The sequence below is a fragment of the Heloderma suspectum genome, chromosome 2 (genome assembly GCF_057233095.1).
Source record: "Heloderma suspectum isolate Gila_16-S chromosome 2, 16-S_ref, whole genome shotgun sequence".
Lineage (NCBI taxonomy): Eukaryota > Metazoa > Chordata > Lepidosauria > Squamata > Helodermatidae > Heloderma > Heloderma suspectum.
Window position 1 is genome coordinate 321,340,802 of NC_139459.1, and position 18,534 is coordinate 321,359,335.

Below are 18,534 nucleotides of genomic sequence, written 5' to 3' on the forward strand. Positions count from 1 at the left end.
CTCTTGTTGAGGGTGAAAGTGGAGAGTGCAAAAGCTGGTTTGAAACTCAACATTAAAAAAACTAAGATCATGGCATCTGGCCCCATCACTTCCTGGCATATAGAAGGAGAAGAAATGGAAGCAGTAAAAGATTTTATTTTCTTGGACTCCAAGATCACGGCAGATGGTGACTGTAGCCATGAAATTAAAAGACGCTTGCTCCTTGGGAGGAAAGCTATGGCACACCTAGACAGCATAGTAAGAAGCAGAGACATCATCTTGCCAACAAAGGTCCGTCTAATCACAGCTATGGTTTTCCCAGTAGCAACGTATGGCTGTGAGAGCTGGACTATAAGGAAGGCTGAGCACTGAAGAATTGATGCTTTCGAACTGTGGTGCTGGAGAAGACTCTTACGAGTCCCCTGGACTGCAAGGAGGTCAAATCAGTCCATCCCAAAGGAAATCAACCCTGAGTGCTCATTGGAAGGACAGATACTGAAACTGAAGCTCAAATATTTTGGCCACCTAATGTGAAGAGAAAAGTCACTGGAAAAGACCCTGATGCTGGGAAAGATTGAAGGCAAAAGGAGAAGGGGCCAGCAGAGGATGAGATGGCTAGATAGCATCACCGATGATGCAATGAATATGGACTTAAGCACACTCCGGGAGAGAGCGGAGGACAGGAAGGCCTGGCGTGCTATGGTCCATGGGGTCACGAAGAGTTGGACACAACCGAACAACTGAACAACAACAACAACAACAAACTTTTGAAGGCACTGATAGAATTTGAGCCAAACGGTTCGTGAGCCAGCTGGTTGACCTTCACTATGCAGATTTTTTTTTTTTACATCACCGGGTTTAAACTGAAGGAGAAAAGGAGAATTGTAGTCTCAGATACTTAACCCCTTATGAATAATGTCAGCATGAATAATGTGATCTATACTATGCGTACACTGATCAACTGATCTTTCATTAAATCCATCTGCATATTCAAAAGTGACATCTAAGTAAGGAATATCCTGCTCAAAATAATTATTAAGTCATCCTGATATACTTTTTGAGAGCAACCCTGCATATGTATTATATGTGCATAAGTATAGAGCACTGTGTGTTTGCATTTCCCAGAGGCTGTTTACTTGATTCTATCTATCTATCTATCTATCTATCTATCTATCTATCTATCTACATATATGAAGAGAATCCTAAATGGTTCAGGCCACAATTTCTCCCATCCACCTTAATTTTTTGAATGATTGCTCTCAACTGTGAGAAACACCACCTATTTGCATACCCAGTATAATGATTGATGTTGGAAATAAATACGGGTAAAGGTAATTTTAATTTCCTACTTTTAAATGTGTGTGTCAGTGTTTGAATTTCAAATTTATAAATCCATATTTTTATTTTCTTGGAATTTTGTTTCAGGGCTGTATTTAATCAATTAAAGAATTTAATTAGTCAGTCAAACAGCTTTTGATGGATTGGAAAAGTGCAGCCAATTAATCAGGCAGTAGAATTTTTTAAGTTAATTATTTTTAATGTAAGTCCTTACAAGTCTTTACACCTACAAATTGTAGGGAGATGTCATCTTAGAAGAAGCATTCGTTCTCCTCCTCTCCCCCACAAGAGTAAATGTCTCTTCAAAATGATGCCTGATTAAGTTTTGCATGCTTATTCTAAAAGATTAGGCATGTTTTTTTCTTCATAGGTTGTTTTCCTTCATAAGAAAATGGATGCAGAATAGAATTGACTGACAACTGAAACGAATCAGGTAAGCTTTCTGAAACCAGGAGCCTTGCGTGTAGGGATGTTTTCATGTCATGGGTGACCTATCCTCCCTCCTTACCAGCAATTCATCTCATCTGTGTTTCATCCAATGCCATTCCCTTCTCCCTTTCCCAGCCATCTACACCCCGCAAAAGGACTCTTCTGAGAATTGGCAGACCCTCAGGAAAGGCCCAGGATGTGAGATGAGAATTGTTGTGGGATGGGGGCATTGGGGAACAACGGACTGCAGAGACAGAATTTCCCTGAGTCCCCCCCTCCCCCTTTAGTTCCCCATTCGACATGATCCTAGGCCTTTCCTTATCAATCTTTCCTTATCAATCTGAGGACACTGAATGAAGCATTCCTAGTGGTTCCACATGGACCTGAGGCCTGTTTAGTGGAAGGCTGGGAGAATCAGCATGAGCTTGTCAACGTTCTCCAAGTTCCACCTGAAAGCTCAGTTCGCCTCATTCCCATGCCAGAATGTGAGCTTTTTGTTGTTGTTTTTCAAAATGTGCGTTTTTCTGATGAACACAGTTTGCAAATGTAATCGCAAGCTTGGGAATATGCAGGTTTTGCCCCCAAAATGCATTCATGTTCATGTTCGGGAGTGCGAATAGGACAAGTTATGATGTTAAACAAACTGAAATGAAATTCTCATACATCCCCTAGTTTAGAGTCCACTCAGAGTAGAGCTTTTAGTGTACTGGCTTCCTCTCTGTGGAATTCCCTGCCAGTTGATGTCAGGCAAGTGTCAACACTGCTTCATTTTTGGCATCTGCTGAAGACATTTTTATTTAAACAAACTTTTCCTGAATGACTAGCTATGGGTTTATTGGTATAACTTGATTTTTTCTTTTGTATTTAGATTTTTTTTACTATTATTCATTGCTCAGGTATCTTTTATAGAGATAGAGTGGTTTATAAATTTTGTAAAAGAATAAATAAAAATGTCGAAGCCACACTTGGATGACTTACAGCAGTGCTTTGTACAAAAGTGGAAGTGGAGAATAAAGTCACCTTCAGACCACCTTGCAATGCAAGGTGAGTACTATTAACCTCCAAACTTTCACTTACCCCACTCGAACATTTGCCCGTGAGCTTCAGGAGCACCTCAATACACATCATCCCCACGAAAACTATGAAATTTCACCTGGATCAGTCCAGACCTACTTCATGTTCTTTATAGTATCTAAAGCAGCAAGAGGAAAATGAAATACCCTCTGCTAGATGTCACTGTAACCCAGGGCACAATCCTATGCATGTTTAGACAGAAAAAATACCTACAACTCTCATGCTGGATGGGGCATTCTCAGAGTTGTACGACTTTTTTCTGCCTAAACATGCATTGGATTGTGTCCTTAGTTTGCTTTCTTTACATATTCTTATTACTGGAGAAGGCAAGGTCTATATTATTACTGATGTTATTATTACTGTTATTATTAAATAGTTATCATGTCAGCTTAACAAGCTATTTCAAACCCTAACAGAGCAGTAGTGAAATATTTTCAGTGTAACTGAACACCTCAGAATGACTTGTAGATTAACTCCAATTTCTAATGTGGAAACATTTTTCATAGTGAAGTTTCTATTGATTTTTGTTAGCTAATATGTTGTTATGTGCCAGGTTATATTTTCTAGGCTTCAGGAAATCCAACGAGAAAGATAATGATATCCTAACTGTTCTGATTATTTCTCCTTTGATCTGCTAGATGAAAGAATTGGAAATCCAAGTTGTTTAAAGAGCTTGCCTGATATTATACCAATTTTTCAAATAGTATTCAAATAAATCAGTTTTAGGGTCCACCAAAATCTCCTCTAGAATCCAGTGATGGATATTCTTGTGCTCCTACAACGTCCCCTTCAGCCAGCAATACAGCATGGCAGCTGTATCACTGGCAATCTGAGCCGGAGGATCCGGCTGAAGAGAATTCCGCGTGGAGGCGGGGGTAAGTCTTCTGTTCCGCCACAGACTCTGAGGGGCCGGATTCTAAAGAATCCGGCCTCATTGGAGTCCGTGGCGGAATTCTCCACCATCACTACCCCAGGCTGTGAGGTACAAAATATGTGTTCCTTGTTTCCTTTACTGCATAGTCTGAACAGAAAAAGTTATCCTCTGTCGCAACTTGCTTGTTTACCCACCTGTTGCTCTGGCACATGTCACAGTGGTGGTATGAAGGAGCAGGAGATGCTGTTCCTGCAGGCTCATTGGTCTCTGCCTGGCAAGCAAGCAGGTGGGAGCAGTGGTGAGAAAGAGAAGGAGGATCAGCAGGTGAAGATGCTTCTGAGGAGGTAGACTCGTTGAGAGAGAGGTGCTCTTTGGGCGTTGTGGCCAAGGGCCCTCCAAAATCTGGAGCTGGCACTGATTATGGGAGATTTCTGAAAGAGATGGTATGATTTGGTGCATGCTATGCTGTCATCACACTTCAGGCATGTTGGATCGCAGCATCGCGTGTGCTCACCCTGTTATTTTATCGCCATCTCCCATGCTCTAGCTATGTGGGGAAACAGGGTATATCGTCTTAGGTTATATGTTTCTTGTGGGGATTATTGAATCCTGATAAAATCCTTATGCATATGTGCCCAAATTACCCTCAACACAAGCTCTAGGAAGGGGAATGGCTCTGCTGTGATCCCACAGGAAGTGGAATGGGTCACTCCCTATTTGGAGCACAGCCTCTCCACTCCACAGAGCCTGGGAAGAGGTCTCCATAACCAAATGGGGTCTTTAAAGACCCCAGAGGAGGGTGACCTACGATGTCCAGAATGGTTGCCCCTATCTGACCTGTAATAAGGCTAGCCTGACAAGTGCAGCTGGGGGGAAAAGACATTATCCATTGAGATGGGCATTACAACTTTTAGTATATTTTTTTCTCATGCTAGTATGATTGTTGTGTCAAAAATAATTTATTTTGCAATTATTCAAAGTTTGCATATATATTTCACAAGGCTGGCCCTACCATCAGGCAGAGTGAGGTGGTTGCCCCAGGTAGCAGATCCTGGATGGCTTTGGCCCAAGGCTTTGGCCCAAGGCCCAAGTTGAGGCAGGCTGCTTCAAGGCCACTTCAGGCCCCTTCTGAAGTGAAGCAGAGGGGGCACGGAGTGACCCGAAGGGGGTCAGGGCTCTCCGAAGTGCTTTGGACCTTCAGCACCCTGCCCCAGCCACGCTGACACCTCCAGCTCCTTATCTGAGCCGCCCGTCGTCATCATTGCTGCCACCTCTGTTGCTGCTGCCACCACCTGCACCTCATCCACTGTCATCACCACCTCATTCCCGCTCATCACTGCCGCTGCCACCTCTTCTTGCAGGCGGTTGTCATTTTAAAAATGGTGACTCCCTGCAGCAAGAGCCGATGCACGTCCAGGGCTCAGGAGCTGGCGGTGGCGATAGCAGCGGTGGAGGGGGCAGCGGAGGAGGAGGAAGCAGAGGAGGAGACAGAGACAGCAGTGGTGGAGAAGGAGGAGGAGGCCCAGGTAAGGACATGGGGGCTTGCGCGGGGGCATCGGGGGCGAAGTGGGATTTGGCCATCTGAATCCCACTTTGGGTTCGGGTCTGAGTCGGGTCGCGGGGGGACAAATCAGCCTGAGCCAAATCGGGCCCACCTTAGAAGCCACACACAAAGCAGTTTCCAAGTCAGATTGGGGGGAGGGGTCCAAGCACAGCCCTAGTGTGCACGGAGCAGCAGCAGTAGCCCCCTGGCTGTTACCCTCTGTTGAAGGACAGTGCTGTGAGTTCCAGCAAGGCAACCTGCTGTGAACCTCATAAGCTAGCCTGCTACCATCAAGTGAGGTAGCAGATGCTGTCCCATCACCAGTGTTTTAGTAAGATTCAAACACCAGTTCAGTTGGCTACTGTAGGTGAAAATGTGTGTGTGTGTCTGGGGGGGGGATACTATCTAGTCCTTTAACCCAGGCAATAAAATGTCTTGGACTGGCCCTGATTTGTCATTACTGGACTAAAAATAACTGTAAATAAGGAATAAGGTGCTATGGTAGCCTGGAGGACAGGAAATGCATTTTTCCCACTTAAAATATTGAATATGTACTTGTATATGTAAGCACGTATAAGAATATATAGCACTGTGATGCTGAAAACATTTCAATATAAAACACACACTCAGTGTAACCACTCTGACAGAGCAATCCTAGACATATTTACTCAGAAGTACGTCCCATTGCATCCAATGAAGCTTACTTCCAGGTAAGTATTTACAGGATTGCAGCCTAAACTTGTTTTCTTCTCCAGTACAATGATCTGACCGGCAATCCACGGTAAGATCAAAGATCCATGTGGAACATGGCACTTGCGAACAGATTGCACCCACCATCATCCAAACAGATATTTTGATTGGAAGATTGTGGGTACAATCTTAATATCAGATAGTTTGAAACTCACCTTCCATATCTCAAATCCTTTCATAAGACTGGTTTCCATTTCACCACTTGTGTAGAATATCAGCAGGCCTTGAGAGAAAGGTAGCGTGTAAATTTACTATGATGTTGAGAGCAATTCTATGCCCCTAGACAGCATCTGGGAGGACATAGGATTGTTTGTTTTCTGGAATCTGAGGTGGGAAACAGGGCTCCAACCTCGGAGCACAGAAACCCCCCTCCCCTCCCCCTCATAGTCAGTGTTGTTCTGGCTACACCTCCGCACTCAGAAATGGAGCGCAGAGATGGGGAAAGGGGGTGGTCCCAGGGGTGGGAGGGGAGGGGACTGCTTGGCCCAGCCTCCTTCCCTCCCACTCGGACGTGTCGCAGCTAGATGGGCAAGACCACCCATCTAGTGAAAATGCAGGGCGGTCACCTCCATGCTCCAGCCGCCCTGCATTGGCTACTCAGCAGCCTCCAGCTTCCGAGGCTGCTGAGTCTGATTATCTCCATGGGATTGCGCACTTAGCCTATTTTATTGCTGGGATAGTGATTTCAGTGGAAGGACATTCAACAGACAGGAGAACATTGCTGAAAGAACTGAATTTGTGAACTAATTAGGGATGTACGAAAGTGACTTACCTGTTCACGGATTATGTTTATGGGGGGGGAGGTGTTCCGTCCCTCCCCCTGGAATCCTCGACGGGGGGGGAGGCACTCCATACCTCCCCCCCGGAATCCTTGAAGGCCGGCTGTGCTCCGCGGCAGCTCCGCGGAGAAGCCGGCCAGGCCCAGCCAGGCCAGAGCCATCGGCAGCCGGATTTCCAGCCGCGGAGGGCTCTGGGTAAAACAAAACAAAACAAAAACCAGCGTACACAAATGGCGGCGGCTACGGCCGCCGCCATTTGCATTCCTTCTTTTTGGCCATCTTAATCTACGTAAATATTTACGTAGACTATGACGGCGAAAATAAAGGGGAATGCAAATAGCATAGCGGGCGCTATTTGCGTCCCCTTTTGATTAAGTGTTTTAGCCTACATAAAGATTTACGTAGGCTAAAACGGTGAATCAAAAAGGGACGCAAATAGCGCCTGCTACGCTATTTGCGTTCCCCTTTATTTTCACCGTCATAGTCTACGTAAATATTTACATAGATTAAGACGGCCAAAAAGAAGGAACACAAATGGCGGTGGCCATAGCCGCCGCCATTTGCGTACGCGGTTTGTTTGTTTTTTAAACCCACCCAGCCATGATAGGCTACGTAAAGATTTATGTAGCCTATCACGTCTTTTTTTTTTTTAACCCACCCAGCCATGATAGGCTACGTAAAGATTTATGTAGCCTATCACGTCTTTTTTTTTTTTAACCCACCCAGCCATGATAGGCTACGTAAAGATTTATGTAGCCTATCACGTCTTTTTTTTTTTTTTTAACCCACCCAGCCATGATAGCCTATCACGTCTTCTTCTTTTTTTTCCCCCCAAGACTGGAAATGGCGGCAGCAGCAGCCAGTTGGAAGACCAGCCGCCGCAGCCACCACAGCCGCTGCAGCCGCCGCCATCCGGAAGATCCAACCCAGGTAAGTCTCGTCCCGGGGGGGGATCCATGGGGGGGCGGGGGGTGGCAGGCCGTTCTGACACAGATTTCAGGGGGCCGAATGCACTGGCATTCGGCATCACAGAGATCCGTGGCAGAATTCTCTACCATCCCTAGAACTAATATATATTTTTCCTACATGGCATTCACAATGCAGCGGCTTTCCATGCGTCATTGAATTCTCTTGCTTTCTATGTGTGTAGCCTTCTTCCCTTTAGTACAAATTCTGATTGCACAAAAGGTAAGGAAGAAAGATAAACATGAATCAAAAGGAGGTGATAGGGAAGAAGAAACATATTTTTTCCTCTGAATTCTAAGGCTATATCAAACATTCAGAAGCAGCTCACCCTTCTAATCAAGGTTCACTAAAGTTAAAAGCAGCACTCCCCTTGATGTCCTGGGATATCATCTGTTGCAGAGCTTGAAAGTCCTCATAAGATTCTCTCTTCCATCTAATGAACAGCACTCTCCAGTTTGTGAATCATATTCACATTTTTTATTCCTTTGATGAATATTGGGACTATACCCAGACCCTTCAAGTACTGCTCTTTGTTTCATTTTTTTCACTGGTTAAGATGTATATTTTGCTTAAGGCTGCAATCGTTAGCATTCATACAAGCAGGCAGAATTCATGTACTTAGAATCAGGCTTATTATCTTAAGTGTGGAATAGATCTCGTCCTTCATCCACATTTGAAAGCACCAGCCAATTAGGGATGTACAAATCTCTTACCTGGTTCCAGTCCGGGGCTTTGGCAGTGGGGGGGGAGGCGATCTGTCCCTCCCCCCAGAATCCTTCCCAGCTGGCTCCACTCCGTGGCAAGGCTGCGGAGCCATCGGCCGGGGCCGGCCGCAGCCAGACTTCCGGCCGCTGCCAGGCTGCTGCGGCCGCAAATGGCGGCCATTGTAGCAGCCACCATTTGCATCCTTGCATTAAGCCGTGATAGGCTATGTAAGTATTTATGTAGCCTATCATGGCAAAAGGCAGGGACACAAATGGCGACCGCTACACCATTTGCATCCCTGCCTTTTGCCTTGATAGGCTACATAAATGCTTACATAGCCTATTACAGAAAAGAGCAGGGGCACAAATGGCATAGCGGCTGCCATTTGCGCTCCTGCTCTTTGCCATGAAAGGCTACGTAAGTATTTACGTAGCCTATCACAGCCTAATGCAGGCACGCAAATGGTGACCGCTACAACAGCCACCATTTGCAGCCGCAGCAGTCTGGCAGTGGCCGGAAGACGAGCCGGAGTCGCCACCACCGCATTCGCCGCCACTGCTGCTACCGCCGCCACCGCCAGGTAGGTCCGTTCCAGGGGGGTGGCGGGGGGGTGGGGGAGGAGGCCGTTCCGCCACGGATTCTGGGGGGGCCGGATTCTAAAGAATCCTGCTTCACTGGGGTCCATGGCAGAATTCTCTAACATCCCTACAACCAATCACCATTTATTTTGGTAGTCAAAAAGTTTCTGTGAAACAGTTGCTTATGAGATGTCTTATCCACATATATGTGTTTTTACTGTGTTTTTACTGTAGAGTATGTTATGGCCAGCTGTAATAGACCAGAGTGAAGCCATATTGAGGCCTAGCAAAGGTTGGGCCTGGGTACCGTCACTGTGGAATTTTCAAATGTGTACATAACCACCCCACCCTTTCTTCTGAAAAATGCAAGATCTACAAAGTTCTGAAAAGCAGTTTGCTTAACCAGCAAAAGTCTCTATATGTGAACAAGCCAAACAGGGAACTGTCTGTATGCCACCATTCTCCAGACAGGCCAGCCAACAGTTTAAGAACTTGTGGTTAAGCTAGACTTCCTTGTCAACAAGCATTCTGCACATGATCAGGTGGCTGTGTAATCAATTTCCTAATAAAAAGCTCGTGGTGTCTAACATGCCGGGAAGAGTTTATTTCACTGCACAGAGAGTGAACTTCTCCCACTGCAGTGTTTTTCTCTCTATCAAATAAAGGTTTGTCGTTACCTGAAAGTGTCTCATAGACTCATAGTATCATAGGGCTGGAAGGGGCCTACAAGACCAACGAGTCCAACCCCCTGCTCAATGCCAGAAGCCTGCTTTCCAGGCAGTCTCCCATCCAAGTACTAACCAGGGCTGACCCTGCTTAGCTTCCGAGATCAGACAAGATCTGGCACATCCAGCCCAGTCCCTTCGAACATTGGGCCAGGACAAGTAGCAGTATCATGGAAATCCCAGATTAAAGGTTTCTGGATGTTTGGGGTGTTGAAAGCTAGTGGTTTTTCTGGCAGCATGCACGTGGGGTGCCTTGGCCTCTCATTGCATCCTATTGCAGATTCATATCGTAGCTCTCCAAGGGCTCAGGCAAATTTACTTTACTTTATTTATTTAATATCCCACCTTTCCACTTAAAATTGTTCTCGGTGTATAACAATAATGCAATACAGATAAAAGTGTAAGATAATTATAACATAACCATGCCATTAAAACTCATCGGTGAGAAACACATTAAAACACAGAAATAGAAATAAGGAATAAACAGCACTGACGAGTAAAAACCGTGTTCAGCAAGCAAAACAGATTAATAGCCAAAAGCTTTCCTAAATAAAAAATGTCTTTGGCTGCTGGTGGAAGGGCGATAAAGATGGAGCTAGGCTTGCCTCCCTTGACAGAGCGCTCCAGAGCCTGGAAGCAGCCACCAAAAAGACCCTCTAGGCATCCACCCCAAATGTGCCTCTGGTGGTGGTGGGAGAGAGAAAACGGCCTCTCTCGAGGCAGGCTCATAAGGGAGAATGCAGGCTTTCCTATAGCTTTGTCCCAGTTCATGTAGGTCACAGCCAGCCCTTTGAACTGCACCTGGAAACAGACTGGTAGCCAAAGCCAATGAAGCTGTTGTAAAAAAGGGGTCACATGTTCCCTACACTTCCCTAAAAAGGGACTCAGGTTTCTAACACTCAGAATGCTACATCTAGGCATGAGTTTCCCTGACTTCTTGCTGCAGACTAATGGTCCAACTGCATAACTTGAAATGAAAGATCATTATTTGTAGTTCTGGTTAAGGCCTAAAGATGCAAAGGCTGGGTATGTTTGGGAGCACCAGGGTCTATTGATGGCTAGTGAATGAATATATTTTAACATCACTTGGTTGACTCACATGTACTAGCCCCACCTTTAGCTCCGTTATCTTTTAATCTTTCTTACAGAACAGTTTCTGCCCAGCTCCATACTCTGACTTGCGTGTGCCTGTGACACCCTTCGTGTAAAGTAGGTAATGCCACACTATAAGACTATTTGTTGTTTTTGGTCTGGGATTGGGAAGTCTGTATTTAATATCTCTGTGGCTCTGCCCAATAAATAGACAAGAATGCATTGTATTGCAAGAATCACAAGACACCAGAGACAGCTATATAAATGCTTCTTTATTCTAGGCCTTCACTGGACCTTCCTAAAACTGAAAGTTAAGCAAACAGTATCCCTCCCCAATCCTCCCGACTCCTCCCTTTCACTTCCTCTTCCTCCCCGCTCCTTTCCATGTCTCTGCTACAAATCCCAACATGCAGTTCACCGACCGCAATACCACAGAATGCTACATAAAGATGGGCTCCATAACATATTTAAGGTGGCCGCTTAGATATTGCCAGGAAAGAGGTGAGCAGTTTGCATAACAGTTGCGTATGTTAATTTATGTGTATAAATGAAAAATTAGAAATCCTTATAGAAACACAATGCATGCCATCATGACCAGGTGGCCTATGTGGGGGCTGTTCGGGTGCTATCTGACGAAGGGCAACTTCAGCACCCCTGGATTCCTTTCTTATGGCTCTTTGGAAAGTATCCAACAGTGTCACAGTGCTAGCACTACTGACATTGCATTAGTGCTAGCGAGCACTATCAACAATGCACTAGCATTGCTTTACACTAGCACAACATTGGTAGTGCTAGCACCATGACACTGCTGGATCCTTCCCAATAGCTTTAAACTGGATTCGGAGTGGATTCAAACTAGAGTCAAATAGAGGCCATCTTTAAATAGAGGACTGTCCTCTGTAAATAAGGACACATGGCCACCCGAAATAGATTCTCACTATCTTCTTTCCCTTTGTTCTTCTCCCTCGTTCCTCCCTTGGTTCCAGTAAGTCTGAGTCTCTTCTGATATATTTTAAGGCATGTGACAAGATTTGGTCCAAGCCCCTCACCTATTCTCATAGCATCCCACAGTAAGTCACAAAACTGAAAATGCAGCTCTGTTTACCTTTCTGTTTCCTTAGCCACGAAGCCTTGCTCTTCTCTCCCTAACTGAATATCTTGAAAAGGAGAAAACTCAGCAGAACTGCCACCAAGTATAATTGTTAGCCGGCTGTACAAGTCTCTCTAACAGAACTGCTTAAACATTTGATTTTGCTGATAAGATACATAATGCACAATTATTATGAAACTGCTCTATATTCCTGCAAAAGTTCGGTGAATCATTTATGAGATATATACATAAATAAAGCTGCTCTCTGATCTGTTATCTTATCTTGTCAGTAAAGGGAAGGGAAGGGAGTTACACTTTTGTTTGTCAAGGCACTGACTTTCATTTCCTAAAACAATCTAAAAGAAATAAAATATTGAAATGAGCATAAATACAAAATAATGTTTGTAGCACTGCATATTTCAGAAATGCTGAAGGAAAACATTCAACATGTAGGTTTTTAAATGAACTTGGCATGACAGTCAATCCATTATTAAACAGATGTTGAAGTTCAATTTATGAATTATTAAATTCTTGTTACATTTGCTTGCCAGGTTGTCTTATTTTATTTTTTTAACCAACATTTCATTCACTGTATTTTGAGCATGCCCTTCACTATTACTCTAAAATGTTTAGCTTAAGAAGAATGAGATGAGTTTTAAAGCTATGGTCAGAAACAGTATAAATGAGTAAAGTATTTTTTACATTTCTTCTAAGAAATTTCCTTGCTGCAGTAGCCAACTTTTAACATAAGCCCTATACAGATATTCAAACTGTGCCTGCCGTAGAAGATCAGAACTGCACCTGCTTGGCCTCCCCTTCCCCATTTGCACTGTTGTCCCCACTTGTTCTTCGAATGTTCAACTATGTTCAGTGCACATATGTTCAACTGGTGCTTGCTTCGGCAGCACATGCACTAAATATGCTCAGTTTACAAAATATGTACACCTCAATTTTATGCAGTACACTTGCATGGATAGGGCCTAGCTTGGCAGTGCTGTACATACAGGCACCTTTGCACACGTTAACTGTGTGAATGCACAAACAGTGTGCAGAGACAGGGGGCAGGGGGCTGTGCCAGGGAAGGTGGAGCAGGACGGCACAATTGTAATTCTCCACAGTCCATACAGTTTGAATGCCTGCATGGGGCTATAATGTTCTGCAGCTTCAAGCACATAGAAACCTCTAATTATGACACTTTCTTTTGCATAGTTGTACCTCCGGCTGTGTACAGACCCACACTCCTGTTGCAAAAACAATAAAGAGTCTTGTGGCATCTTCAAGACTAACACATTTATTATAGCACAGGCTTTTGTGTACTAAGGCCCTGGTATGAGATGTATGAAGTGTTATCCTGAGTCTATATAGATACAGTTTGGGGTGCGTGAGTTTGTAAACAGTGAGGTCAGGGAAATGAAATGCAGAAAGTACAGACAGTGATAATTACCTTGCTAACAATGATCATACCCAAAACAGTTGCTGGGTGATAACACAGACATCCTGCCATTGGGGAGCTAATTAACACATGTAGTGTGATTTTTTAAAAATCCAACAACTAACAACTTTTGTCCCAATTCAAGCCACAGGAGATATAGAGATGAACCTCTTGATGAATTGTAATTGAGCAGCAACTCAGTGCAGTCTCCCTTTGAAGTTTCTTTGCTCAGGCATGGTGAGTTTAAGTTGCAGAGTGTCCTAGGAGGCTGAAATACTCCGCCACTGTTTTTTGCGTATTGACATTTTTTTTTATGTCAGATCTGTGTCTGTTTTTCCTTTTGCATAGAGACTGGCTTGTTTGTCCTGGAATTCAGTAGGGCATTGCTGGCAGATGTGCTAATACTGGGAGAATGAGAGACACATCCCGTTCTTCGGCATTAGCAATCTTGTTTCTTATTATTCCTTATCATGGAATTGCAGATTTCTTTAAAAAAAAAAAAACTTTATTCACTTGAAATAAATATAACAGTGAACCCCATCACCCAAGAAACAAGACCTTGAGATGGCAGCATGAAGTATTTGGATTGTTTAGTTTGTACTTTAAAAGAAACTGAAGCCGTAATTGCAGCTGATCTATACATGACTTCATAAGAACATGAGAGGAGCCATGCTGAATCAGACAAAGGGCCCATCTAGTCCAGTCTTTTGTTCACAGAGAGGACAACCAGATGCCTATGGGAAGCTCACAATAGCTTATGAATGCAATATTACCCTCCCAGTCATGTTCCCCAACAACCAGTTATGGAGGTGTTTGGCCATTTGATGACAATTAGGGATGTAGCAGGCACCCGACTGGGTCTGGGAGTCTGTCAGGCACACGTACCCCTGCCCGCGACTCCCGGACTGTGCCCGCTGAGACGCTGTCCTTGCTTGCCCCCAGCTCGCTCCCTCTCGCGCCCCGCTCACATCCTCCAGGACTCACCACAATCCCGTCCGGTGAGCGCCCACCATTTTCCCGCCTTGTTTGTGTGTGCAAAAAGGAAGTTAAAAATGTGCATATTTAAATATGCGCCGTTTGGGGCCAGGAAAGCTTAATTTGTACAACATTAGAGGCACTCACCAGACGGGATTGCGGTGAGTCCAGGCAACTTGCTGAGCTTGTGGGCAGCCCGAGTGCAGGTCCCGGGGGGGTGAGCAGGGGGCGCACTTCTATGGGCGCCTGGAGAACCTGAGCTGAGATGGGTTCCCACATCCCTAATGACAGTGAGGTTAAAGGAGTACTAAAAGAAGATGAGGAGATTGCAGAAAAGCTGAATGAATTATTTGCATCTCTCTTCCCTGAAAATATCCATGCCTACAGCTCAACATCTTGAAGATTGTAATTCAGCATGTTCTTTCCTGCCTGTTGTCTCATATACAATTAAATCTTTGCATACCTAAATCAGTTCAGAAAATAACATTCATAATTTTGAAAAGACAAAGACCGAAGCTACACAAGCAGAAATAAGCTGTTTTCAAGTATTTTTCATAACTCTTACCGTCACATTGCCCCCTTTTTTACCCCGTTTTGGAAGAGTTGAGACCCGTCTCAAAACCTCTGGCGTAACTTCCCCAATGCCATTCTTTCCTCATCGTATTTTGCACGATGTGGCTCTTCTTCCGTTTCAGTTGCTGGTGTAACCCTCTTCTCCCCTCACCCACATTACAGAGAGCAGCCAATAGCAGAGTCGCGGGCGGGATTTATCCTTTTCCGGCTGCTTCTGTTTTTCCGGGTATTCGCTCGCATCGCCGTCGCCACTCTCGAGCCTGCTACTCACCACCTGGCATCCTCTCCTTTTAAAAAATTTTCACTGGCGTCATCCGTGCAGGTCTGTTGCAGCGTTTTCACTTAAAGCATATCAAATGTGCCGTGCTGCGCAAAGCCCCTCTCCGAGTACGGTAAATTGCTTTTTACATGCAGCAACCTGTCCTTATTTCCAAGAACTGCATAGCATTCTGCATGGAGACGCAACTATTAGACCAAAACGTGTCTCCAGCAGTATACAGATTACACGTACAGAAGTTTGCAGTGAGACGTCAGAAGAGAGCACTCCAGCAGAAAACAAGTTTCGTCTCAGTGCCCACACATTTCAGGACCTACGCTCCACCAATGTGGAGCGATACCTGGGATGTGAGGATCTTGCCCATGCTTCTTTCTCCAGTCCTGTGAAAGCTATGTCAGGACCACCTACTCCGTGGTGGTGATTTGGAGGGTGTCTTTCCACACGCCCACATTGCATGCCCTGGACATCGTTTGAATGCTATTTCCTGAAACGCATATGGTTCCCGGTGCTCTGATATCTCCTCACTGACCACACTGACCACCAACACAACATCTGCCTACGAGCGGATGCAGGCGGCAGCCGCAGCAAGAGCTATGCTCTGCTTCCCCACCCCAAGATGGCAGTTGTCATGTAAATCTTTTGGCTTGATATATGCCGTACACTCTGTGACTAGCATGTTCCATCTTCTCCTTCCAGGTCAGCTCTGCCAAAACAACATGGAAGAGGAGAACATGGCGGAAGACAACCCAGCACTGCCAGAAGATGCGGTCGAGGGAGAAGGTGAGTACTCCCATGCTCAGCATGCATTGACCCATGGTGCCCTGTCTGGATACACATGATCGAGGGCTCTCCATGCTCGATCACATGTATCTATGGCAGCGCCCTCTCTATCAGTGCAATTCAAAGCAGAGATCAGGTCAGACCTCAGTGTTGGATGTCCAGGTTTGGTGTGCGTGTATTGCAAATCCCCCCCCCCCCGCCTGCTGGAAGCAGGTTTTAAAGTCCCCTGCCAACATCCGCAGTTTGCCCTGAAACCAAAACATTCCCAAAAGGGATTGCTGCGGGTTCACAGCTCTTATAAGGGGAGTGTGCAACCATGTTCATGGTGGGGTTGGAAACCCACTGATGGGCTCAAGAATCGAACCACAGTTGAGAATGACCAAGGTGCTGTCCTGTCATTCTCTCAGGGATAGAAGCACAAAGCGCCTCCATGATTGAAAGCCTCGTCGGGGACGAAGGAAGATTTGTGGGCAAGACAAGTACTTCTTTCTGAGCAATAGACGGTACCACTCTTTACAGAGTGGCATAAGCTTCCCCCATGTGTTGTTATGCGCGGGCATATAGGGACAGGGAGAGGAATGGCTGTGCGGGACATCTGCAACACGCCAGTTGCCACTGGCTTCCCATTCCGTCAGCCACTGGGGAGGACTCCAGTAACACCTTGCCCGCCCATTCCCACCTCCACCCTTGTCCTGGGATGACATGTGCGGTTGCCCGGGGCTCTTTCGTGGTGGACTTGCCTTGCCACCATGTCCCAGCTCCGGCAAAGGGAATTTCAGTAGGCCTCACTTGGGATGAACGCACCATCGCATTTAAGGGCCATTAATGCCTTTGGTGCTGTGAGCACTGGTGGAGAATGTAAGGCCATGCTGGTGTGGTGTTTATACAATATCGATCAACAGCTGACCACGGTTGGTCCAGCGGGAAGGCATCACTTGTCTGCTGGAAGACAGCTCTGAACTCCAAGGAAGTATAAACTTCCCCCGTAGGTCTGGCATCCAGTAATGCGATACCTAGCAGCATGTCTTCTCCCTTTCTCTTCGCAGACCCTTCAATAGTGAACCCTTTGGCCACTCTGTCGCCAGCCACCCGCATGGCAATAATCAGAAACAGGAAGAAACGTCATGGGGCAAATGACATCGCTGATAGGATCATGCATCGCTGCAACAAGGAGAACGGCTGCATCTTCTCAGCGATGGAAAGGGATTCTGAAATTTTGGTGGAGTACATGAGAAGATCAGAGACGGAAGATGAGAGTACTGGCAGGACACCGAAATGCGTGGACACCGAGACAGCGGTGCTCAAAACTCTTTTGGCCAAGCTCCCTGATGCGAACAATCCCCCAAGACCAGAACTGGGACATGAGATTGTAAGTATCGCTCAGCAGTACTCGCCCATGCATCCCGGGGCATCATGTGATGCCAGGATCAGCCCTAAGAGAGCAGAGCTGATGGATGCGATGATGAGCACTCCAAAGAGATGGGGTGTCGTTCGGGTCAGACCTGCTCGTAGGCTCAAGTGCCCACAGCAGTTTTCACCGTAGTGGTGCAAACTGCCATGCTCCGCCACCGTAGTGGTGCAAACTGCCATGTTCCGCCACCGTAGTGGTGCAAACTGCCATGCTCCGCCAAAGTTAAGGTATAATCTTCCTCTTGAGACCATGTTCTAGAGACAACCCCAGTTTGATGTGTCTATCTTTGAGCACTTTCTCTAGCTAGTCATCTATTGCGGTTTGTTGTGTTACACTATTTCTGCTCCCGGGCATCAAGACCATAAAGAGCCCTAAGTTAGGCCAAATCCACACATAGCAGTTACACCCTTGGCATGCCATTAGCATAACTGTTTGTGCACGTGACAGCGATGGGCACCAATAGCATTTGTATTGGTATGACAATGGCACAACCACTATGTGGTGATTTGGGGCAGGAGGTGTCTCTCTGTATTGGTGCACCGTCGTTTCTGCAAACCTAATCTGCATTAACCTTGTTTGCATGTACATATGTACTCAAGACATTTCATGTGGATAACAACCTTCTTTATATCTGGTTTTGGCTTATTCTCAGCATTCATGTTAGTGTTACATTAAAGAATAGAACAAGAGCTTTGTATTTACAGATTAAAAAAATAAACGCTCTCCCTGCAACTCCCCCCATTATTTAAATGTGGAAACGGAAAAACAATTTCAAGTAGCCCCTTTCAAAAGTACACCAAGCGGCAAATCCCAGGCCGCTGACGTTCTGTCCACCTGCCTTGGGTTCCCCCCAAAAGTTCAAGCTTTGTTGTTCTTTTTTTTCTCGAGGAAGACATGCCTCTCCACCCTGGTGAGTCTTTGTTCGATGCTGCACGCTGCAATGTAGTACAAAACATTCAGCCTGCTCCCCAAGTCATGATTACACAGAGATAAAAGGGGCATAACTCCACACATGACCCACCCAGCCGAGATTGCTGTTGCACACTGGAGTTGTACCGCTGGTCAATAGTCCCAAGGGAAGCATGGTGTCAGGCTTGTGGCATCACAACACTTACATGTCTTGGTGACAGAGGCTTGAGCGCATTGATGCTATCCAGAACCGCG

The 18,534-nt window shown here is 45.6% G+C and overlaps 1 protein-coding gene across 3 annotated transcripts; it reads left to right on the forward strand.

Annotated features, from left to right (window-relative positions):
- The first annotated feature begins 5,055 nt into the window (after nt 1–5,055).
- LOC146355001 (uncharacterized) lies at nt 5,056–18,114 on the forward strand. 3 transcript variants are annotated; one of them, XM_084832498.1, is made up of 6 exons: nt 5,056–5,220; nt 7,603–7,696; nt 10,889–10,949; nt 13,500–13,591; nt 15,876–15,959; nt 17,006–18,100. In XM_084832498.1, the coding sequence occupies exons 5-6, from the start codon at nt 15,896–15,898 to the stop codon at nt 17,500–17,502; spliced, it is 561 nt and encodes a 186-aa protein (XP_084688624.1). In that variant the 5' UTR covers nt 5,056–5,220; nt 7,603–7,696; nt 10,889–10,949; nt 13,500–13,591; nt 15,876–15,895; the 3' UTR covers nt 17,503–18,100. The 3 variants fall into 3 exon arrangements, with proteins under 3 accessions (XP_084688624.1, XP_084688623.1, XP_084688622.1); XM_084832497.1 differs by lacking the exons at nt 5,056–5,220; nt 7,603–7,696; nt 10,889–10,949 and adding an exon at nt 11,114–11,333 and having other exon boundaries at nt 17,006–18,114; XM_084832496.1 differs by lacking the exons at nt 5,056–5,220; nt 7,603–7,696; nt 10,889–10,949; nt 13,500–13,591 and adding an exon at nt 11,225–11,333.
- The last annotated feature ends 420 nt before the right edge of the window (nt 18,115–18,534 follow it).